General features: G+C 55.3%; 2 protein-coding genes across 23 annotated transcripts in view; one reads left to right on the forward strand and one right to left on the reverse strand.

Annotated features, from left to right (window-relative positions):
* The window catches only part of SMARCB1 (SWI/SNF related, matrix associated, actin dependent regulator of chromatin, subfamily b, member 1), a 46,125-nt gene extending 29,673 nt beyond the window's left edge, over positions 1–16,452 (forward strand). For all 4 annotated transcript variants that reach the window (XM_515023.8, XM_001169712.8, XM_016939577.4 and 1 more), the window contains exons 7-9: positions 7,165–7,355; positions 15,507–15,638; positions 16,076–16,452. In XM_515023.8, coding sequence (XP_515023.2) covers positions 7,165–7,355; positions 15,507–15,638; positions 16,076–16,115 — 363 coding nt within the window. In that variant the 3' untranslated portion in view covers positions 16,116–16,452. The remainder of the gene's footprint in view (positions 1–7,164; positions 7,356–15,506; positions 15,639–16,075) is intronic.
* Positions 16,439–22,887, reverse strand: DERL3 (derlin 3). 19 transcript variants are annotated; one of them, XM_054675857.2, is made up of 7 exons: positions 20,833–22,887; positions 20,649–20,711; positions 20,502–20,575; positions 20,292–20,385; positions 19,599–19,794; positions 19,004–19,094; positions 16,439–16,873 (listed from the first exon to the last, which is right to left on the reverse strand). In XM_054675857.2, exons 1-7 carry the CDS (start codon positions 20,923–20,925, stop codon positions 16,768–16,770), a joined length of 717 nt encoding a protein of 238 aa, XP_054531832.1. In that variant the 5' UTR covers positions 20,926–22,887; the 3' UTR covers positions 16,439–16,767. The 19 variants fall into 19 exon arrangements, 18 of the variants coding, with proteins under 18 accessions (XP_054531832.1, XP_063664401.1, XP_009436222.4 ...); XM_063808331.1 differs by having other exon boundaries at positions 16,439–16,920; XM_009437947.5 differs by having other exon boundaries at positions 19,004–19,059; positions 20,649–20,714.
* Between the last annotated feature and the right edge of the window lie 372 nt (positions 22,888–23,259).

Consider the following 23,259-nt stretch of genomic DNA (forward strand, 5'->3'; position numbering starts at 1 on the left):
CACCCACCTCAGCCTCCCAAAGTGCTGGGATTACAGGCATGAGCCACCGCACCTGGCCGAAATACTTTGTTTTCTTTCTCTCTCTCTGTGTGTGTGTGTGTGTGTGTGTGTGTGACGCAGTCTCACTCTGTCGCCCAGGCTGGCTTGCAGTGGTGCGATCTCAGCTCACTGCAAGCTCCGCCTCCTGGGTTCACACCATTCTCCTACCTCAGCCTCCCAAGTAGCTGGGACTACAGGCGCTTGCCACGACGCCTGGCTAATTTTTTATATTTTTTTTTAGCAGAGACTGGGTTTCACCATGTTAGCCAGGATGGTCTCGATCTCCTGACCTCGTGATCTGCCCACCTCAGCCTCCCAGAGTGCTGGGATTACAGGCATGAGCCACCACACCTGGCCAATACTTTGTTTTCTTGATTAATATTTTAAAATTGTGGTAACATTCATAACATAAAATTTACCATTTTAACCACTTAAGTGTAAATTCAGTGGCAGTATATTCACATCCATGGCTGTGTAATTATTACCACCATCCATCTCCAGAATTCTATCATCATGTAAAACTGAAACTGTCCATCAAACACTGACTCCCCATTCCCCCTCCCCCCACCCCTGGCAAGCACCATTCTGCTTTCTGTCTCTATGAATTTGACTATTCGAGGTGTCTCATTTACATTCCATAAGGGAATCATGCAGTATTTGTCCTTTTGTGACTGGCTTATTTCACTTAGCAGAATGTCTTCAAGGTTCATTTATGTTGCACCATGTGAAAATTTCCTTCCCTTTTTAAAATGTATTTATTTTTAGACAGGGTCTTACTCTGTTGCCCAGGCTGGAGTGCAGTGGCGCAGTTACGGCTCACTGCAACCTCTGCTTCCTGGGCTCAAGTGATCCTCCCGGTGCAGCCTCCTGAGTAGCTGGGAAGCTAGGACTACCGGCACACTCCACCACACCCGACTGATTTTTTGTATTTTTTTTGTAGAGATGGGGTTTCGCCATGTTGCCCAGGCTGGTCTCAAACTCCTGGGCTCAAGCCATCTGCCCACCTGAGCCTCCCAAAGTGCTGGGATTACAGGCGTGAGCCACTGCGCCCAGCCTCCTTTCTTATTAAGGCTAAATAATATTCTGTTGTATGGATCTATCACATTTTTATTTATTCATCCCTAAATGGACAGACACTTGGGTTGCTTCCACATTTTGGCTATTGTGAATAATGCTGCTATGAACCTGGGTGTGCAGATATCTGTTGGTGTCCCTGTTTTCATTTATTCATTCATTCATTCATTCATTTAGATGGAGTCTCACTCTGTTGCTCAGGCTGGAGTGCAGTGGCGCGATCTTGGCTCATGGCACTCCTGCCTCCCAGGTTCAAGCAATCTCCTGCTTCAGCTTCCTGAGTAGCTGGGATTACTGGCGCCCACCACCATGCCCAGCTAATTTTTTTGGATTTTTAATAGAGACGGGGTTTCACCATGTTGGCCAGCCTGGTCTCAGACTCCGCCTCAGCCTCCCAAACTCAAATGATCTGCCCACCTCAGCCTCCTAAAGTGCTGGGATTATAGGTGTGAGCCCCTGTGTCTGGCCCCTGCTTTCATTTCTTTTGGGTGTATACCTAGAAATGGAATTCCTGGATCGTACAGTAATTCCATGTTTAGTTTTTTGAGGAACCACTATACTGCCTTTCTCAGTGGCTGCACCCTTTTATATTCCTACCAGCAATGCACAGGGGTTCCAATTTCTCCACATCCTCACTGACACTTGTTAGTTTTTCTTTTCTTTTCTTTTTTTAGACAAGAGTCTCGCTCTGTTACCCAGGCTGGAGTGCAGTGGCATGATCTTGGCTCACTGCAACTTCCACCTCCTGGATTCAAGCGATTTTCCTGCTTCAGCCTCTCGAGGAGGAGCTGGGACTACATGCGCATGCCACCACGCCCGGCTAAATTTTGTACTTTTAGTAGAGACAGGGTCTCATCATATTGACCAGGCTGGTCTCGAACTCCCGACCACAGGTGATCCGCCTACCTTGGCCTCCCAAAGGATTATAGGCGTGAGCCACTGTGCCCGGCCAGTTTGCCAGCATTTTTTTGAGGATTTTTGCATCAACATTCATAAGGGGTGTTGGTCTGTAGTTTTCCTTTCTTGTAGTATTTTTTGTCTGACTTAGGTATCAGGGCAATGAGTTAAAGAATAGTTTGAGAAGGATTGGTGTTAGCTCCTATTTAAATGTTTGGTAGATGGCCGGGTGCAGTGGCTCACGCCTGTAATCCCAGCACTTTGGGAGACCGAGGCGGGCGGATCACCTGAGGTCGGGAGTTAGGGACTACCTGACCAACATGGTGAAACCCCGTCTCTACTAAAAATACAAAAATTAGCCGGGTATGGTGGCACACACCTGTAATCCCAGCTACTCAGGAGGCTGAGGCAAGAGAATTGCTTGAGCCCGGGAGGTGGAGGTTGCAGTGAGCCGAGATGGTGCCACTGCAGTCCAGCCTGGCTGACAGCGAGACTCTGACTCAGTCAGTCAATCAGTGTTTGGTAGAATTCACCAATGAAGCCATCAGGTCTAAGGCTTTTCTTTGTCAGGAAGATTTTATTATTGATTCAGTCTCTTTACTTGTTAATACCTTTTTGAGAGGAATACAAATTTGTTTCCCATAACCTGTTTCAGTTTCACATTATGGCCAGCTAGGAGGAAAAGAAGGGACAATGGTAGGAGAGAAGTGGGGTGGGGATGGGAGTGGCAGCAAGCACCTGGCCTGTGTCCTGCATACGGTCTGCTGGCTCTGGAGGGCAGCCCTGAGGGCTTCACTCTGTGCTTCTCTCTGTCTTGTAAACATGTGGAGGATGAGGCCGTGTGGGCTAACCCACCCAGCCACGTGGTTCCAAATGACTGGGATTGGCCCACACAGGGGCCTCATGAAGCCTGACTGGTAGCTTCCCTTACGTTTTTCTCAGAATTGAGCCCATTTTCATTGTTGTTGTCTTGACGGGGCCTGCGGAGGAGCCATACAGGAAGTTGTCCAGCAGCTGTAATCCTCCTGGGGCTGTCCCCTGCCCCACCAGAAGAGGCTTCCCCAGTGACCCTCTGACTTACCTGTGATTCCCACCTGGGGGATGGTGGCAGCTGGCAGGTTGAGAGACTGTCCCCAGCCAGGTGTCCTGCTCTGCCCTTTGGGTCAGACCAGATGTCACAGGGTGGACACAGCTGGCCCAGGGAAGCCTGTGTTATGTGGAACAGACTGCATTTTTCAGGCCAGAGGCCTCCTGGGCACCGTGACCCTGGGAACAGTGTCCTGTCTTGCCCATGAGGAATAGAAGGTCACACCCAGGGTTTCCCATCTATAATTGGGACTCAGAAGAGCTGGGTATTTCTTTCTTCCTTCCTTTTTTTTCATGGCTCACTGCAGCCTTGACCTCCTGGGTTCAAGTTATCCTCCCATCTTGGCCTCCTGAGTAGTTGGAACTATAAGCACGTACCACCATGCCTGGCTAATTTTTAAATTTTCTGTAGGAGATGGAGTCTCGGCTGGGCACTGTGGCTCATGCCTGTAATCCTAAGACTTTGGAGAGCTGAGGTGGGCAGATTGCCTGAGCTCAGGAGTTCGAGACAAGCCTGGGCAACATGGTGAAACCCTGTCTCTACTAAAAATATAAAAAATTAGCTGGGCGTGGTGGCACGTGCCTGTAATCCCAGCTACTCTGGAGGCTGAGGCATGAGAATTGTTTGAACCTGGGAGGCGGAGGTTGCAGTGAGCCAAGATTGAGCCACCGCACTCCAGCCTGGGCAACAGGCTCTTCCCATCTCACTGACTCTGTCTCAAAAAAAAAAAAAGCAAAAGAGAAAATGGAGTCTCACTTTGTTGTCCAGGCTGGTCTCGAACTCCTGGGCTCAAGCAACTCTTCCACCTTGGCCTCCCAAACTGCTGGGATTACAGACATGAACCACTGTGCCTGGCCAGAGCTGGGTGTTTCTGTAAGGACGTCCTTTGTCTTGATCCTGGAACATGACTGAAGGAAAACAAGAATCTTTGGAGCCATGGCACATGAGGACCATCTCTCTCCTCAGAAAGAGTGCCTTAGGTTGGAGCAGCATCTTCCAGATATTCTTGGCAATGCTGGGACCAAAGCCCAGGCCTGGCTGCCCTTGCCAGGGCACCTGGCCCAAATCGGCTTTGCCCAGTTCCAGCAGGGGTTGGGGGGCAGGGGAGGAAGCTGGGGACATGGTGCTCCTGCAATTTGAGCCATCAGACCCTGTGGCATTGTCCAGGCCCCGTCCGGAGAGTGCATGGGGTGAGATGTGAGTCAGGGCTGGGGAGGTGGGCAGGGGCCTGGCCCTGCTGTGCACCTGCTTGGGAGTCCTGGCCCCGTCTTAGCTCTGTGAGTCCACCTGGAGTCCAGCACTCCTCACTACCCCACCAAGGCCACTGCCAGATGGCTCCCTTCCTCCCTCCCCGCCTTCCAGTAGAGGTCTCAGCATGGCAGCTCAGCCCATGTCTCTTGTCTGCCCAAAATACCGCAGAAGCTTCCCACATCCCTCTGTGGAAGCCAAGCCCGTCCAAAGGCCTCAGGGCCCTAACTGCTCTCTGCTACAGTCCCTCGCCACCCTCATCTCCTCCCTTTTCCCCTCACTGGGCAGATCCGGGTACCAGACCTTGGCTCCTCAGTCTTTTACATCTCTGTGTCCCCCACCTGGGACTGTTCTCCCCCAGGGAGCCACATTCCTGCTCCCTGGGCACATTCACTTCTTCCTAAAGGCCACCTTCCTAGAAGCCTTCCTGGCCTCCTGACTTCTGAGGCCAGCCTGGACTTTCTCCCCCTCCCTCCCTTTCCTCCCTGGCACTCCCGTGCTTTCTGGCACACCACATGCTCACTTAACCTACTTAGTGTCTGTCAGTGCCCCCACCAGCATAGCTTTTTTTTTTTTTTTTTTTTTTTTTTTTTTGACACAGAGTCTCGCTGTGTTGCCCAGGCTGGACTCAAACACCTGAGCTCCAGTGATCTTCCCACCTCAGCCTCCCAAGTAACTGAGACTACAGACGTGTAGCACCTCACCTTTCTCAGAGCAGCCTTTTGAATGTTTGTCTCTCTTGTGCCTCTCCTTGGTAGACACACAGTCTAGACTTTGGAATAAATGAATGTGTTAGTGACTGAATGGCAGGGGACAGGCAACTCCATCCATGAGCCCAGGGCAGGGAGGGCTTGCTGGGTGGGAGCCATGTGCCTATGGTCCTATGGGGTCCTGTTGGGTGGTTCCATGGGCTGTCTGCTGCTGCATGTTCTTTTTGGACCCAGCACCCACGTGGTTTGCTTGGCATTAGATTCCAGTTGGGAAGGGCCAGTGCCTCCGATTCCATTCATCATCAGGCGTGGGCGTATGTGGAGATAGCAAAGGACATGGGGGCCCGACTGTATTCCCCATTGCCTGGCTGCATGCCGTGTACAGGACACTGCAGCTCTGCCCTCGGCTTCCTCCCTCTGTGTGAGGATTCCTTCATTCCCAGAACAAATACACCCTGCCTGTGCTAGAATTCCTGGAGGCAAATGATTCAGATTGTTTCAGACAGTCCTAAGTGCTGTGAAGAAAATAGGAGAGGTGCCAGCATGGTGGCCCGCACGTATAGTCGCAGCTACTCAGGAGACTGTTGGGGGAGGATCTTTTGAGGCCAGCCTGGGCCAACATGGAGAGGCAGCAGGGAAGCCTGCGGGGAACAGAAGGCTCAACCACAGGGTCTCTTCTCTGCCCAAAACACTTGATACATTGCCTGGGCCTTGTAGATACCTTGTCTCTACAAAATATTAGCCAGACATGGTAGTGCATGTCCGTAGTTCCAGCTACTCAGGAGGCTGAGGCGGAAGGGTCTCTTGAGCCCAGGAGTTCAAGGCTGTAGTGAGTCATGATCATGCCATTGCACTCCAGCCTGAGTGACAGAGTGACATCCTGTCTCCAAAGGGGGAGAAAATGGAGAGAAGGGTGTGGAAAGGGGCTGATGGGAAGGGGAGCTCTCAGGAGCTGGCACTTTAGCTTAGACCAGGATGCTGAGAAGAGGCTGGTCCTGCCAGGTGAGGGGAAGACCATTCTAGCAAGTGGGTGGTGGTGTGCAGGGCTCAGAGGCACAGGGCTTTATGAACATGATCGGGGATTGGGGTACCCTAATCTCTAAAAGGAGGCAGAAGTCCCCGGAAGGGCTGGACTCCGAGGCAGTGGTGAGTTTTCCCTGCAGCTGCCCACCCTGATCCTTGACTTAAAAGCTAAGGGCCAACAATGAATGGGCAGGTGCACTGTGACCTGGTTGCCCCGTGAGCACTGGATAGCAGTGAGGGATGACCCCAGCCCCACACTCTAATGGGAGGAGTCTTGCAAGCATGATGCAGAGTGAATGAACCTGGACCCCGAAGTGTCCATCCTATTCAGAACAGCCACACCTACTCAAGGGGTGAGAAGTCAAAATGGTGCCTCCTCAGGGGGGCAGATGTAGGTGGGAGCCCCTGGGGTACAGTCTGTGTTCTCTCAGCTGGGTGCTGGCTTCCCAGGTGTCCACTGGTGGAAAACCCCTGACAGCACACCCGGGGCCTGGGCCCTCTGGCTGTGAGTCACGTGCTGCAGGGAGTCCTCTGGGGAATGTGGAGGAGCTGGCCCAGCACTGTGATCCCTGCAGGCTTCCCTGTCCCCTCACCGTGTTGACCCAGAGTGGGGTGCATCTGTCAACACGCTAGGCAGGGTTTTCCGAGAGGGGCAAGCTCTGTAAAGGGCATAGACATTGGCTCAAGACAGGGCTTAGGGATGCCTTAGCTGAGCCCTGCCTTTCTGGTGTAGTCACGTAAGACCGACGGCAGCAGGAGCGAAGGGCAGAAAGGAAGGTCCCCACCAGCACAGGGCACAGGGGAGATGAGATGAAGGTAAGGTGGGACTCAGGTGCCCCCGGGGTCACTTCAGGGCCTCTCGAGGGTGACTGTGCTGGGCCCTGAGCCAGAGCCCCTCATGGCAGACAGGGTTGTGGGGTCAGCCTTGTTTTGGGGATGGGAAACTGGAAGGACAAGGACCACCTGCAGTTCTCAGCTGGTGGACCCTGGTGGGCAGGGCCCACCCCAGGCCTGGCAGGGCCCCGCTCCTCGCGGCCTCCCTGGGCTGCAAAAGCTCTAACTTGTGTCCTTTGGTTGTTGCCTCAGCTGAACATCCATGTGGGAAACATTTCCCTGGTGGACCAGTTTGAGTGGGACATGTCAGAGAAGGAGAACTCACCAGAGAAGTTTGCCCTGAAGCTGTGCTCGGAGCTGGGGTTGGGCGGGGAGTTTGTCACCACCATCGCATACAGCATCCGGGGACAGCTGAGCTGGCATCAGAAGACCTACGCCTTCAGGTAGGATCATGCACGAGTCTCTCCCTCCCTCATCTCCCTGCAAAACTGTTTTGAGAAAAAGACTTCTCTGTGTGAGCGGTGATACCTTTGAGGCTTTCTCACGCTTCGCAGCACAATCTGGCTGGGGTCTGTGTGTTTGCTCCGTCCTCCTCCTGCCCTGTGTATCTCTCCAGGGCTCCGCTGTGCCAGGTAGGGTTAGAAGCACCTAACACAATAGCTGGCAAAGACTTGGAGTTCTGTCAGGGTGAACCTCAAGTCCTTGCCTCCACGGAGCCCTGGCCTGCCCCCACCATCCACCATTCAGTCATCCTGCCCCACACCCTCTCTCTCTGCTCTTGCCCAGACTGTTATTTTGGTCAGGGTGACTCCTGCCCAGGGTTCTTCATCTGTTGAACTTGAATTATGTCTTAAACACAAAGGCCCGCCCAGCTTTTGAGAGTCAGGGGTCCCTAGCAGCTCCTTCTTACTTTAGTATCTCTGCCTTTGGTCAGTCAGAGAGCATTTGATGAGTACCATGCTGGGCTGGACCCCATCCTGGCTGCCCTGGAAGATAGAGACAGGTCACCTTGATCCCTGCCCGCAGCATTTGGGCTGGCTGAGATGGTGGAGGTGTGAACAGAATATTCCAGTCCAGTGTCCTCTGTGGTAGGGATGGGGATGGACCCGGGAGAGGCCCTCCTGTTCCTGGCAGGAGGTGGGACTCAGAGTTAAAAGTGAGGTCAAGGCCCAGTGCGGTGGCTCACACCTGCAGTCCTAGCACTTCGGGGAGCTGAGGTGGATCACCAGAACCCAGTAGTTCAAGACCAGCCTGGGAAAAACATGGTGAGACCCCACCTCTACAAAAAAAAAAAAATAGAAAAAATGAGCCAGGCATGTTGGTACACGCCTGTAGTTTCAGCTACTCAGGAAGCTGAGGTGGGAGGGTCGCCTGAGCTCAAGAGGTCGAGGCTGCAGTAAGCCAAGATCACACCACTGCACTCCAGCCTGGGTGACAGAGCGAGACCCTGTCTCCAAAAAAAAATTAAAAACAGCGAGGTTGAACTCTTCCCGGCTCAGCAGGACTCTAGGACTGGGAAGCCCCGTGGTTCCTCACCCTGTCCTCTGTGTTGGGATGGGGTGGGGGTGCAGCAAGCATCCCTACATCAAAACAGGATGTTCAGATTTAGTCTGCTCATCAGACTATCATCATCCACATCTGCAGTCATCACTCAGGATGACAGCTTAAAATGCTACATGAGGAGCAAATAGGAAGGTCTGTTTTGCAAAGCCATGACAATTAATGGAGCTCGTTAGGTTTGTGTCTAACTTGTTTTCCCAGACATCCCAAGAGACAGCTTTCTATGACTTCCCGTAAATCTGAGCAAGGAAGAAGGAATGAGAGCCACCCACGGGGCTCAAAGGCCCGGGCCTGGGAAACAGCTGAGTCCCTGCCTGAGTGCCATGGTGCTGAGATCCTGTGACCTGCCCCCCAGCAGCCCTGCCAGTCACATGGTTCTGCTTCACAGACAGGGAAGCCCAGAGAGGAGGCTGGGGGGCTGGTGTCTGATGCCTCCCTGTTCCCTCGGGGTGTTGCCTGGGAGTGCAGCTGTAGCGTGCATTCACCCTGCACAGAGCCAAGCCCTATGGCCGGAGAGCCAGTCAAGGGTGGCCTCCCTCCACCAGAGTTGACTCTGAGGCCCTGGGAGGCAGTCATGTTGCGCGCATCAACACTGAGCACCTCCTCCCGCAGAGGCTGATCCAGTCAGAACCCTCATCTTGGGCTCGCAGGTGCAGGTGGTAGGCTGGCTGCCCCCAGCATCCAGCCCCTACGGTGTTGACCTTCACCTAGTCCTGCAGCCGCTGCCAGTGCCCACAGTCCGGGGTCAGGAACTGAAGTCCCCGGGGCCTCTTGACAGGTCCTTGCAACATCCCTTCTTTCAGCCACCATGGCACCATCCCTCCTGCTCTGACCCGAAGGTGACCTGAGCCTAAATTCCTTTCCAAGTTCCGGGCCCTCTGCAGTTTGCAGAGTGGCTCCAGAGCAGACCCCCTGGGGAGTCCCTGGTGGTGGCAGGTCAGGACTTAGAGGCAGAGGCAGACCCCTTCTTTATCTCATCGACCACTTAATGCATTCCAGTTGCGGGGCCTGGGGGCATCACAGACCCCCTGCCCCCTGCTCTCTCTTATGCTGAGAGTGCAGGTTTCAAATCTTTGGGGTTAAAGGCAAAGGCCATCCCGCTGGGACCAAGGTGAGCACACGTCCCTATCACAGCAGCCAGATGGAGAGGCGGCCTGCCTGGGGAACTGGGAAGTGTCCTGAGTGGGCTTTTAGCATCAGGAGGGCTGCGTGTGTCTTCCCAGTCCCCACACTGGAAGACAGCTGCAAGGACAGGACAGGGCCTTAGGGTTGGGCTGTCATCCCTGACTCCAACTCGCGTTCCCCCCACTGTACCACCCCACCCCATGGGATCTTAGGAGGGACTTCGTTTAACTCTGTCCCCAGGGAGACCAGTGTCAGTCCTGCCTGGCCCTGCCTGGGGAAAGGAGGCTGGGCCACTGAGTCCCCAGGTCCAGGGGCCAGTCAGCCCACAGAGAGCTAGACCAGGAGTCCTGGCCTGGTCTCTGCCACACAGAAAGCTTGGCAACTGCTGTGTCACATGACTTTTTGTTTTGTTTTGAGATGGGGTCTCGCTCTGTCGCCCAGGCTGGAGTGCAGTGGCGTGATCTCGGCTCACTGCAAGCTCTGCCTCCTGGGTTCACGCCATTCTCCTGCCTCAGCCTCCTGAGTAGATGGGACTGCAGGCGCCCGCCACCACGCCCAGCTAATTTTTGTGTTTTTAGTAGAGACGGGGTTTCACCGTATTAGCCAGGATGGTCTGGATCTCCTGACCTTGTGATCCACCCATCTCGGCCTCCCAAAGTGCTGGGATTACAGGCGTGAGCCACCGCGCTCGGCCACATGACTTCTTAAGAAGGGTTTTCAGGCTAGGCATGGTGGCTCACGCCTGTAATCCCAGCACTTTGGGAGGCCGAGGTGGGCGGATCACCTGAGGTCAGGAGTTAGAGACAGGCCAACATGGCAAAACCCCGTCTGTACTAGAAGTAGAAAAATTAGCCAGGTGTGGTGGTGGGCACCCATAATCCCAGCTACTCGGGAGGCTGAGGCAGGAGAATTGCTTGAACCCGCGAGGCGGAGATTGCAGTGAGCTGAGATTGCACCATTGTGCTCCAGCCCGACAGAGCTAGACTCCATCTCAAAAAAAAGGGTTTTCAGCTCTGGGCCTAGGTCACTCCATAATGGAAGCACTCGCTGATTCCCCAAGAGCCAATCCCTCCATCTCTCCCAGCCAGAGCTCAGTGCCTGACTTCCATACCCTCCTCGGCAGTGGGGACATTGATTGGATCCATGGTACAGTGGGGCAAGCTGCTGGCCACAGGACACGTGTGCGCAAGGCCACTATGCCCACACCTCAGGGGAACCAGGGCAGAGAACAGCCTGTTCCCTTTGGCAGTGGGACAGACAGGAGACAAGCATGAAGGGGAAACGGGCATGTGACAAACTGGTCAGAAGCCCTAGGCTCCTAGAGGACAGACTGGGACCAGAGTGACACAGGCATCCCAGAGCCAGTGGAGTGGGATGAAGGGCCAGTGAAAGGAGGGAGACAGGGCTCAAGGGGAAGGAGGCTGGGCTAGGCAGAGCCTCTGAGGAGAGCTGATCCTGCAAAGTTACTGGCACCTCCCCTGGGCCAGCCCTGTGTTCCTGGCCAGGGACGGGAGGAGACAGTGCCCTGTCTGGCAGAGGAAACAGATTCATGTGCATGGCTATCAGTGTGCCATGGCCACAGAAAGCACCGGAGGCTGTGGGCATGAGGAAGGGCAGTTGGGGGCATAGAACCTGGGGTGAGGATGGCCAGGGCAGGTGCTGATGGGGGACTGCAGCAGGAAGGACCGAGAGGAGACCAGGGACAGGCAGGTGCTTGAGAAGGAAGGTGGGCCCTGTGGATCAGGCAGGGTATCTGCCCCAGGGGGCTCTGCACACCAGCAGTCCTACACGTACAGGGTGGGGATGAAAAGAGACTAAGGGTCAAGGAGCTTGGTAGCTGGGCCTGCGTGAGGGACAGAGAGGCAGTGTCCCTCTGATGGCACAGCATCAGGAATTAGGCTGGGGTATGTCAGGTACACGTTGGGCTGGTTGAGCGTAAGCCTCAGGTTCCTTCCGAAGCTCTGCCCGCCAGCCCTGGCCTGATGTCAGGTTTTGTTTGTTTTTTTAACAGCTTTATTGTGATATAATTCATAAACCATACAATTCACACATTTAGAGTATATAGTGCAGCGGTTTTTGATATATGCAGAGAGCTGTGTAACTATCACCACTGTCAATTTTAGGACTTTTTCATCACCCCACTGCAGGCAGTCCCGTTCCTCCCCGCTGTCTCTCAGCCCTAGGCGTCCACTCATCCACTTTCTATCTGTAGATTTGCCTATTCCGGGTACTTCATAGAAATGGAACCATCTAATATGTGGTCTTTTATGACTGGCTTCTTAGCATAATGTTTTCAAGGATTATCCATGTTGTAGCATCTTTTATCAGGACTTCATTCTTTTTTATGATTGAATATTATCTCATTGCATGGATATACCACATTTTATTCATTCATCAGCAGATTGACTTTTGGGTTGTTTCCATTTTTCAGCTATTGTGAGTACTGCTGCTGAGAACATTTGTGTATGAGTTTTTGTGTGAACATCTGTTTTCAATTTTCTTGGATATATACCCAGGAGTAGAATTGCTGGGTCACGTGACAACTCAGTGGTTAGCATTTTGAAGAATTTCTAGACTGTTTTCCAAAGTGGCTGCACCATTTTGCATTCCCACCAGAAGCGTGCGATTCCCGTTTCTCTGGATCCTGCTGGCATTTGCTGTTCTCTTTTTGATCGTAGCCGTCTGAGGAGGTGTGAAGTAATTGTGGTTTTGATTTGCATTTTTCTAATGACTGATGATATTGAGCATCTTTGCATGTATTTCTGGCTGTTTGTGTATCTTCTTTGGAGAAAGTGCTTTGCTAGTTTCTTAATTGGGTTTTATTTTATTGTTGAGTTGTAATTGTTCTTTATATATTCTACATAGAAGTCCCTCATCAGATAGATACATGATTTGAAGATATTTTCTCTCATTTGGAGGATTGCCTTTTCACTTTCTTGATAGTGTTCTTTGAAGCACAAAAGTTTTCATTTTGATGTAGTCCAATTTATCTTTTTTTTTTTTTTTTTTTTTTTTTTGAGACAGTCTCGCTGTGTCACCAGGCTGGAGTGTAGTGCTGTGATCTTGGCTCACTGCATCCTCCGCCTCCTGAGTTCAAGTGATTCTCCTGCCTCAGCCTCCCAAGTAGCTGGGACTACAGGCACCTGCCACCACACCCAGCTAATTTTTTATTTTTAGTAGAGACGGGGTTTCACCATGTTGGCCAGGATGGTCTCTATCTCTTGACCTCATAATCCGCCCGCCTCGGCCTCCCAAAGTGCTAGGATTACAGGTGTGAGCCACTGCACCCGGCCGGTAATTTATATATTGTTTTAGTTTGTTGCTAGTGCTTTTGGTTTCATATCTAAGAATCCATTGTCAATCCAGAGTCATGTTGCCCCAGCACCATGTTGAAAACTGCTCTTCCTCCATTGAGTGGACTTGGCACCCTTCTAAAAATCATTTGAGGCTCCTGGCGGCCTCGGAGGTGTGAATTGCAAACATAAGGGTGACACCAAGTTTTGGCATCTCCCCTTCCTGGTCGAGTGGCTGTGGACAGGTCGTTTTCCCTTGAAGTCTGTATCTTGTCATTTGTAACTTGGGGATAATACTTGTGTGTTGCATCACATGAGGTCATGAAAGTGAGATCACATTGAAAGTAAACCTCAAGATACTCGACCGGCATCAGTCCTGGCTCCCTCTGTCCCTCAGACGTGAGCATCCCCTGCCTGGATATCTTTGTTCCCACCTGGACACTTTGGGTGGTAGGAAGGTCTGGGGTCCCTGGCGGCTTCGAAGCCCATGAACCAGAATTCCCTGGAAGGAATGGGGAGCAGGGTGGCTCCCAGGGTCCCCAGCACTCTTTGGAACTCAGGACAGCATCTCCGTGCCCACATGCCCCCAAAACCCAAGGCAGGCTAGTGCTGGCTCTGGGCCCGTTCTTACATGGTTGGCGCGAGCATTTGTTACTTTAGAACAAACCCACTGGAGTGGAATCTTCCCAGCATCAAGGGGAGGTAAACAAAGGAGCCTCTGGGACCCACTCGCCAGCTCTTGTTTAAGAGGAAAACATGTTTTGCTCCCCTCGGTGTGGGCTTGGTGCCTTTCACGTCTGCCCTCCAAGGAAGGCTGCTGGGAGCCCTCACGGTGAGGAATGATGTTTGGGGTCTGAGGCTGGGGTGGTCCCTAGACTGCTAAACCACCCGGTGCTGGCCAGGGACCAGCTGTCAGGAGCTGCTGAGGATGGGTCAGCCCCAGAGGGTGGGGGTGCCGACACTGCCTCTGGCCCTGCCTCTGCGTCACCAGTACGAGCTCGAGCTTCTGGGACTCATGAGCATGGACCTGGTGGGCTGAGCTTCAGCTGTGAGGGGTCAGGCCTGCTGCAGGGAGAGCCAGCTGCAGCCAGTGCCCTGCGCTGTGCCCACAGTCCCTGAGACCCCAGGCTGAGGAGAGCAGCACTGAGCCCAACCTGGAACGGGCTCACGGCTACTGGAGCTGGGTGTGTGCTCACTGGTGTGGATGTGCAGAGCCGGGACTCGCTCTGCAAGCAGGCTGGTCCCACAACCTTGAGCACCCGCTACAGGGAGGCTGTGAGAAGGTCCCTGGCCCCTAGGAAGCTCCCTCAGTGGAGATGTTTTGGCTGCTTTAATAACAGTCATCCTTCCAAAGCCCTTCACAGCAATAAATGTTTCCATATTCCAGATGAGGTTTGCAGGGACCTGTCCTCTCTATCAGTGTCCACCTGGCGCCTCCCCTGAGTCCGGCCTGCCCTTGCTTCTGCCAGAGCTCATGGTGTTTTTCAGGGCCGCAGGCTGGCAGGGTGTCCTTCTCCCAGGGGACTGAGCCTAGGGAGAGCCAAGTGGAGGTGCCCAAGTGGAGGAGAAAGGAAAGGACCACAGAGAGGGGAGGGGAAGTGGGAGAGTCATGGTTAGGACCTCATGCTGAGGCCTTCTGCCAAGCCAGGGGTCTGGTGTCACTCAACTGGGAAACACTGTCAGCACCCAAAGCTGCTCTCAGAGGTGGGGGTGACGGGAGCCACTGCATGTGGGAGGCACACGGGCCCTGTGGCATCCACAGCTGTGGTCTCCTTAGTGTCCTGTCACAGACTTGCAAATCAAAGCCCAGAGAGGCGGCAGCCAGCCACCCTCCCACCTCCCCAGCACTCCTGTGCCCACCCCATGCCTGTTTAGCCTCTGCCCTTGCTGCCCCCTTCCTCTGCTGTGTCCTTTTGGCAAGAGGAAGGTACCTCGGGGCAGATTTGGGTGGTCCTTGTGAGACCCAGGGCAGAGTGTGGTCCGGGGATATGGCTTCTGTCCAGCTCCCTGCCAGACAGCTGTCTGATCCTAAGCACAGACCAGCCTCTCGGGGGTTTTGTTCGGCCAGGAGGTGGGCTGAGGGGCAAGTGTGTGGAACATGCAGGAACAGGCTGTGCAGTGGCCCTCAGTAGTGGGGGGCTGGGGACTTCTGGGAGACTCCTTTGCTCCCATTCGCCATCCATCCCCTTTCCCTGATCAGTGGGCCCTGGCTCTGGACACTGAGTGGAGCAGACAGTCCTCCTGCCCCTATAGGTTCCACCTCCTGACTGGCACTGTGGCATCAGCATGGTCCAGCCCGTGCTGTCCTGTCAAGGAGGACCACCTCCACAGGCAGTGGCCCCTTCCTCCATCTCAGAGACAGACAGACGCTGGGCACAAAAGCCCTGTTGAAAGTTCACTTTGAAGGGAAGCCCATGGGGTCATGGCGACAACACTTGTTCTGGAAAGGCCCTGGCGCCTCCAGCAGCTCCCTTGAGGTTCAGGTGACTGGAGCATCCACTGGGTGCCAGCAGTGCTGCTGGGAGGAGCAGGGCACAGACAGGGGCCAAAGCGTTCTAAGGATTCTCCATCTATAGCTGGAAAAGTCATTCCTCTCACTGCCTCCCCTCCTCGTAGCGAGAACCCTCTGCCCACAGTGGAGATTGCCATCCGGAACACGGGCGATGCGGACCAGTGGTGCCCACTGCTGGAGACTCTGACAGACGCTGAGATGGAGAAGAAGATCCGCGACCAGGACAGGAACACGAGGTACCCCTGGCCCTGTGGTCCTGGGCTCTGCCCACAGGCACCTGGCTTTCCAGGCAGAGGCAGGGCCATTGCTTTTCCCAGTCTCCCATGGTCTCTGGGACAGAGTACCTCTAGTGCTGCTAGAGGCAGGCAGGCTTCTGGGTGATAAGGCCCCATCCAAACGCCAGGGTATGTTTCCCTGCATGGAACAAACATAATTCCTCAGGCTGAGGGTCTGACCACAGCCCAGATCCAGGTTTTGGGGTCCCTGGAGTGATGAGCAGGGCCTGAGTAGCAGACAGGCCAGGCTGAGAGAAGGCTGGGTCTGACCCTGCTGGGGGCCCACATCCTGCCTCTGTTCCCACCCCCACACTTGGCTGCCCTGTAGAGCCTTGGGAAGGGCAGCGCCCAGGCTGGGAGCTGGCCCTGACTCATTGCCCTCCCCACTCCTCTTCCAGGCGGATGAGGCGTCTTGCCAACACGGCCCCGGCCTGGTAACCAGCCCATCAGCACACGGCTCCCACGGAGCATCTCAGAAGATTGGGCCGCCTCTCCTCCATCTTCTGGCAAGGACAGAGGCGAGGGGACAGCCCAGCGCCATCCTGAGGATCGGGGTGGGGGTGGAGTGGGGGGTTCCAGGTGGCCCTTCCCGGCACACATTCCATTTGTTGAGCCCCAGTCCTGCCCCCCACCCCACCCTCCCTACCCCTCCCCAGTCTCTGGGGTCAGGAAGAAACTTTATTTTAGGTTGTGTTTTGTTTTTGTATAGGAGCCCCAGGCAGGGCTAGTAACAGTTTTTAAATAAAAGGCAACAGGTCATGTTCAATTTCTTCAACAGGTCATGTTCAATTTCTTCAAAGTTTTAACATAAAAATAATGAGAGCCAGGAGTGGGGCCGGGGCCTGGGGGGACGAAGGTGGTATGTGAACAAGGTTGGCACACAGGCCTCACCCTCCTCTGCCTCAGGTTCCCAGGTGGGCAGGTGGGGGTGAATGGGGCTCCGGGTAGCACCGTAGCACCTCAGCTCCTCTCAGCTCCTCAGCCTGTTCTCCTTCCAGACCCAGAGAGCTGAGAAGAGTAGCTGTGAGGCTCAGGGCAGAGGCTCTCTGCCTTTCAGGAACAGCCCTAACCCTGCTCCCCTTGCTTGGCCTCAGGAAGGTGCCGCGAGCTCTCCTGCTGTCCCTGGGCCGCCCTGGCTCTGCTGTGTCCAGATGGTCAGGCTACTGCCAGCTGGGGCCTTGCTGCTCTGAAGTCCCCTGCGGAGGGCCCAGTCCTGTGTGGGCACTGCTGGGCTGTCGCCAGCCTGGGTGCAGGAGGGCTGTTCTAGCTCCAGTGGCACCCATAGCCAGGTCAGCTGGGGCCCTTTCCCACCCCAGCAGGTGCTGTGGCCTGGGCCAGCTCCTGCCTCACAAGCCAGCTGTGAGGAATATGGGAATAGCCCTCCCGGCCTGGTGCCAGCTCTTGGAGTTGACAAGGTACAGGGAGGAGACACAGCCCAGGGTCCCTTCCCAGCCCTGCCTCCAAGGAGTTTATGTCCCCTCTGTTCTCATCTGTAATAGGGAGGTGTCCCCATTCTTCAGAATGGACACAGGATCTGGGAGGGCAGCAAACTGGCTCGCAGCTCCAGCCTTACTGAAGAGAATGGGCACAGATCCGGGCACAGATCCCAGCACAGACTGCTGCCACCCTCAGCTGTTGGCAGGTCCCATGCTGCCAGGGCAGGGCTAGGGTCAGAGGCTGCTGTGCTCCCTGGAAGTGGGGTAGGGCCCCATGTGGGGCAGAGGCAGAGCTCTGATTAGGGATTGGGGTTCTTAGTCGCTGAGATGTGAGAGGGGGGCTCCTTTGAGCACATGTTAGCAAGAGACTCTTCCCAGGGAGTTTGCACGCAGGGCCTGTGCCCTCCATCAAAGAGTGGAACTCCCCAGAGCCCCATGCACAGCAAGGGGACAGCTGGGCCTTACTGGAAGGCCTTGAACAAAGGGGAAGATTCCCAGCCCAGCTGCTCTTAGACATGAACAGGTTTCATTGCTGAGGTGTTTGTTCTGTCCATGAGGTAGGAACCTCGGCAATGAAAGGGTGAGGCAGCCCTGTGTCTCCACAACTGGGGGGATGGAAGGAACCTTGGCTGCCTCACCCCACAGGTCGGGCAGGGCCACCTGGCTGGGAGGTGCCGGGAAGGCTGGGCCCTCACTCCTGACCGCCAGCTCACACCGCCGCAAAGCCATCTCCACAAGGTCTGGCTACAACACGGAGGGCAGACTCAACAGAGAACAGTGTTGTTACCATGAAAATGACAACCTGTCTTTGGAGGAGGCCCCGTGCCACTGAGCATCCAGAAATAAAGCACAACATGGACAGGCTTAGAACAACAAGGAAAGCTGCCAGGTCAGAAGAGAAAAATGAGCCACAGGGGTCGGATAAGGCTCACACAGGTCCTCAGCTAAAAAGGGCAGGAACAGAACCTTCCAGAAGTCCCTGCCTCACCCAGTCTCAGGACTCTGCTAAGGTGAAAACTTAGGCTCTGAGGTCATAGAAAGGGCAGAAGACCCAGTCCTGGTCCTCTTCTGCACCTGAATCCATGGGGCTTTGGCATCACCAGATGAAAAATGAGGCATACGCCCACCTGTCAGGGTGGCTGATGAGAGACAGGAGAGGCTAGATTGGCATCAGCCTGAAGGCACCACTGGCAGGAACATCTGTAGGCTGGTTTGGCACAACCTAGGAGAGGCCTGTCCTGGCCCCAGCAGCCGAAATCTGGTGAACTTCCCCGCTGACTGGCAGGTAGCAGAGGCCTATGGTGGGCAGGACTTGCCCAAGGCCCTGGTGGGGCCAGGATGAGAACCCTGAGCCTGTCACCTGTGAGCTCAAAAGCTCTGCCTGGCAACCTGTGAGCTCAAAGCTCTGCCAGGCAACCATGGGCAGTTTCTTTGCCCTCTGTGGGCACCCCTATCCTACCACCTGCAGTTGGGCTGAGAGGCCACACTGAGTGAGGACGGGGCAGGCATAGAAGGATGTGGCCGGGTGAGATGGGGAAGCCAGTGCTGTGGGCCAAGAGACTGCAGCTCATTCTGTTTATTCGGGTGGGCCCTTGCATGGGCCCAGCCTTTAGGATGGGTTTTTTCTGCCCCAAGTAGGGGTCATGGGTAGGATGGAAGCTGCCAGAAGCCTCTTAGGCCTGGCCCTGGGTGGGGTCACTGCTGCGGGGGTGGCAGATGGGGTCCTGGCTGTTCCTCAGGGAGGGGCAGGTAATTGGGGTCTTCTGCAGGGGCATCCAGGAGCAGCTTTCTGTGGGGAGGGGCCCGTGTTGAGCACAGGCCAGCACAGGTCCCCATCGGTGGGGATCCTTCTGAGGGTGGGGAGAGGGAGGGAGGGCTCTCAACACTCACAGGAAGCCAGGGGTCTGCAGGAGCCTCTTGCCTCCGGGCTGGTTGGGGAAGACGTCCTGCAGGAAGTAGTAGATGTGGCCCACCGCAATCCCTGTGAGACAGCCACGGACTGTGGGGTCACCCTCCACGGCCCAGAGTCCTAGACCAGCAGAGCCTGCGCCAGGCCCCCAGCCACAGCCTGGTGGCCCTGCAGGCCCCACGGCATGAGTGCCCCAAAGCCTCGCACAGAGTGCCAGCCCAGGGTTGGCCGTAAAGGACAAGCTTAAAAGGCCCAGAAGCAGGCAGGACCCAGGGAGGGGAGGGCCTGAGAATAGTGGAGGAGTGGGAGCCATGGGGCAGGAACCCTGACCCGCCCATCCCCACTCCCATCAGGACCGTGCAAGCATCAGTAGATCCGCCCTGACGATGCAAATTATGTGGGCCGGCTGGCGTGAGGGGCTGTAAGAGCACAGCAGCTGGGAGGGCAGGAAGATGGGGATGGAGCCAGGTGTGAGGAGAACTCCAGCAAGGATGGGAGAGGGGCCCCAGGGCATAAGCAGCGTGTCCTGAGGGGAGTGGCCAGCCTGGGGCGGACTAGATGTACCGGGAGGCTCACCCAGCAGGTCCACGAGGATGGAGTTGCCCAGCAGCAGCGAGAAGCCCATGAGCGCCCAAGGCAGGAACGGTGCCTGGAAAGTGAGCAGGCCGAAGAAGTTGACCCTCACCCGAGGGCTGCGGCGGCTCCACACGTACACCAGCATGGCCATGAGGGCCCGGCCCAGGAAGAACAGGCTGCCCAGGAGTCCCAGCAGCTGGGCCAGAGTCAAGGTGCTCCGGCGCAGGCCTCAGCCCAAGCCCAGGGCCCCTCTGACTTCCCAAGACCCTGGAATTCTTCCCCTCATCTCCCCTATGTGCTATTCCCTCATCAAGATGAGCCAGTCCAATGAAGGCGACACACTCCACGGGGTTCAGGTCCCACGAAATCTGCCCTGCACACCTACAGCCTCATCCCAGGGCCCAACCACTGCCTGTCCCTGCCCCAGTTTCTCCCGGCTACTCGCATTCAGGGCTCAGCTAGTGGCCCTGACACCCCACCTGGCTCTTTTGTGCATGGCTTTGTATTTTGCATACAGCACTGAAGATCTAGCCCTGACCCCTGCAGCTGAGCACAGAGTGGGCCCTCAACACATACTAAGCTGGAGAGAGCGACTGTGTCCCTTTCTGGCATGGCTGTGTTGGCCCCAGGACCAACACAGGCTGGACGCCGAGGCGCCCTAGCCCGAGGTTCCAGAGCCTGCGGGAAGGATACGGTCATAAGGACGCCCCCGAAGAGAAACATGAAGACGAAGTCGGCCGTGCGGCCGCGGAAGGAGCCCTCTTCCAGCATGCGGCAGTAGCGGAACCTACGGCGTCGGTATAGGAAGTGCCACCAGGCGGGGCCTCAGTTTCCCCGTCCCGGCCTCTCCCAGCCCGGCGGGCCTGCCCCCCACCCAGCCCGTGTCCGCAGGGCGCAGGATACACGAAGAGCATGTTGAAGAAGAAGCTGAATCCCAGGGGCCCGAAGAAGAGGAAGTTGGTGACGAGCCTCCAGACCTACGGGGGACGGGCGGTCAGGTGCGGGGTGGGTGGGTCGGGCCCACAGGTGCGCGGCGCGGGGCGGCCTCACCTGGAACTTCCGGAACACAAGGTACGGGTTGAAGTAGAGCTGAAAGGGGCTGAGGAGCTCCAGCTGCTGTGGAACCAGGGGCCAGTCAAGAGCTGCCCGGGAGCCACGCCGTAACCATGGCGACCCTCACCCCTCCCGCCAGAGGCTGTAACCAAGGCGACGTCCGGTCCCCCCGGCCGCTTACCACCGCGGCGGTGGTGAGGACACAGGCTGCGGTGTAAGCCCGCGTCACCGCCGGCACCTGCAGGAACTCGGCCGCTAGTCCCTGCCACGCCATTGAACCTTCTCAAGCACGCGTGGCCCAGCCAGCAACGCGCTCTTTAACCCGCCTCCCAGCGCCGCCTTCGGCCAATCCGCATCCGAGGCGCTGCGCGCCCCAGGCTGAAAAGAGAGCCCCTGAGCCCGACAGCCAATGGAAGGAAGAAGAGGGAAATTAGGGGCGGAAAGGGAGAGTGGGCGGGTAGAGGCTGGTGGCCAATGGGCAGGCGCCAAGGTTGAGCACGTGGCGGTTGTTGTGGCTGCGGTGGTGGCGCGGGAGAACGTGTGGCCAATGAGGAACTGGTCATTTCGCGGCTTTCTAGGAGAGGACCAGTAGCGTGGACCCACGACACCACGGGGGCGGGGCTAAGATCGTAGGGGTTACAGGAGCGAAGACCCGAGCAGGCGAGGCAAAACTGGAAAGGGCGGGGCGCGTGGGCGGGGCGCGGAGTGTGGCGGCTCAGACCGTGCTGGCTCACTAACTGACGACCTAGCCACAACGTTGTCCTCGCTGCCAGCCCGAGACAGGCCCACCTAACCCACAGCAGGGAGGCATTCGGGAATGTGTCCAAACCTCCCCAAACGTCCAGGGCCCCACTCAAATGTGCCGGCCGCTGTCGGGGTTCTTCCCCGGGGGCCCCAGGAAGGAGAGGCAGGACTGCGGGATTGAGTCCAGGTGGGGCGCGAGGGTTGAGAGGCGCACCAGAGCAAGTGGACAGGCAGGAGAGGGCCTCAATATTTTGGTGGAAAATAGAAACCAACCTACCCACCTTCCTTCCCTCCTTCCCTCCCTCCCTCCCTTCCTTCCTTCCACCGTTTATTAAACAACTGTTTGCCTGACACTGTTCTGGATGTTGGGGATGTAGCATGCAATAAAAGACACTGTCTCTTAGAGTCCAGCCAGGAGGCAGTCAATACAATTAGCTAGTGCTGACACTTGATGAGAATATTGCCAAGTGAGGGGTGGGGCCACGTGGGCGTCCGCAGTGCCAGGTGGGGTGACCTGGGATGCCTCTGGGAAGATGTAAAGTTTGTCACTTTGCAAGCATCCCTGTGCCCATCAGGATGGTAACTGTGAAAAGCAAAACAATAAAACAAAATAAGTGTTGGAGAGGATATGGGGAAATTGGAACCCTTGGGCACCGTTGGTGGGAATATAAAATGGTGCATCCGCTGTGAAAAACAATATGATCATGACTCAAAAAATTAAAAATAGAATTACCGTATGATCCAGCAATGCTGCTTGTGGGTACACATTCAAAAGAATCAAAAGCAGGGACTTGAACAGATGTTCATACACCCATGCTCATGGCCCCATTATTCACAATGGTTCACATCAGTTCACCCACCGATGAGACAGACGAAATGTGCTGTCTACATGCCATGCAATACCATTCAACCTTAAAGGAATGAAATTCGGATACATGATGCAGCATGGATGACCCTTGAAGACATTACACCCAGTAACATAAACCAGTCACAAGGCTGGGCGCAGTGGCTCACACCTGTAATCCCAGCACTTTGGGAGGCCGAGGCGGGTGGATCACCTGAGGTCAGGAGTTCGAGACCAGCCTGGCCAACACGGTGAAACCTCGTCTCTACTAAAAATACAAAAATTAGCTGGGCGTGGTGGCGGGCACCTGTAATCCTGGCTATTCAGGAGGCTGAGGCAGGAGAATTGCTTGAATCCGGGAGATGGAGGTTGCGGTGAGCCGAGATTGCACCACTGCACTCCAGCCTGGGCAACAGAGTGAGACTCCGTCTCAAAAAAAAAAAAAAAACCAGTCACAAAAAGGCAAATACTGTATGGTTCCACTTAGATGAGAGGGGATCAGGGAGTTATTGTTTAATGAGTGCAGTTCCAGTTTGGGAAAATGAAAAAGTTCTGGAGATGGATGGTGGAGATGGTTGCATAAGAATGTTTAATACCACTGAACTGAACACTTGAAAATAGTTTGGACAAATTTTATGTTGTGTATATGTTACTAAAATTAAAAAAAAAAAAACACACCTCTGTGTTTGCTGTCAGGGTAGTGGACTGCCAGAGGAATCCTTGAGCAGGGGGAGGCCTTAAGGGACAGTGATTACTTGCGGGGGTGGGAGGTGGAACCTGGAGGACAAGGAGGGGTGGGATATGGGTTTGCCTACAGACGGGACAGGGCTGAGAGGGGAGTCCAAGTGGATTCAGAGGCCTGAGCCGCAGAGTGGTTGGATGGTGGTGGTCTTTGTTGAGATGGAGGGCTCGTGGGGAGAAGATGAGGGGGATAGAGGGTCCTGTTCTGGACTCATCGAATTTGAGGCATCTGTGTGACATCACTTGGAAAAATCTGAGTGTGGTGTTGGGGTAGGGGTT

This window comes from Pan troglodytes, chromosome 23 (genome assembly GCF_028858775.2).
Source record: "Pan troglodytes isolate AG18354 chromosome 23, NHGRI_mPanTro3-v2.0_pri, whole genome shotgun sequence".
NCBI classification, from domain to species: domain Eukaryota; kingdom Metazoa; phylum Chordata; class Mammalia; order Primates; family Hominidae; genus Pan; species Pan troglodytes.

What these genes read in the sequence shown, in the direction of transcription:
- DERL3 (XM_054675856.2), bottom strand. Translation starts at nt 20,925, where the DNA reads ATGGCGTGGCAGGGACTAGCGGCCGAGTTCCTGCAGGTGCCGGCGGTG. An exon ending in CATCCTCGTGGACCTGCTGG is followed by an intron (nt 19,095 to 19,598) that starts GTGAGCCTCCCG and finishes GCTGTCTCACAG; the next exon opens with GGATTGCGGTGGGCCACATC. An exon ending in CTGCAGACCCCTGGCTTCCT is followed by an intron (nt 16,921 to 19,003) that starts GTGAGTGTTGAG and finishes TCCTGCACCCAG; the next exon opens with GCTGGCGACAGCCCAGCAGT.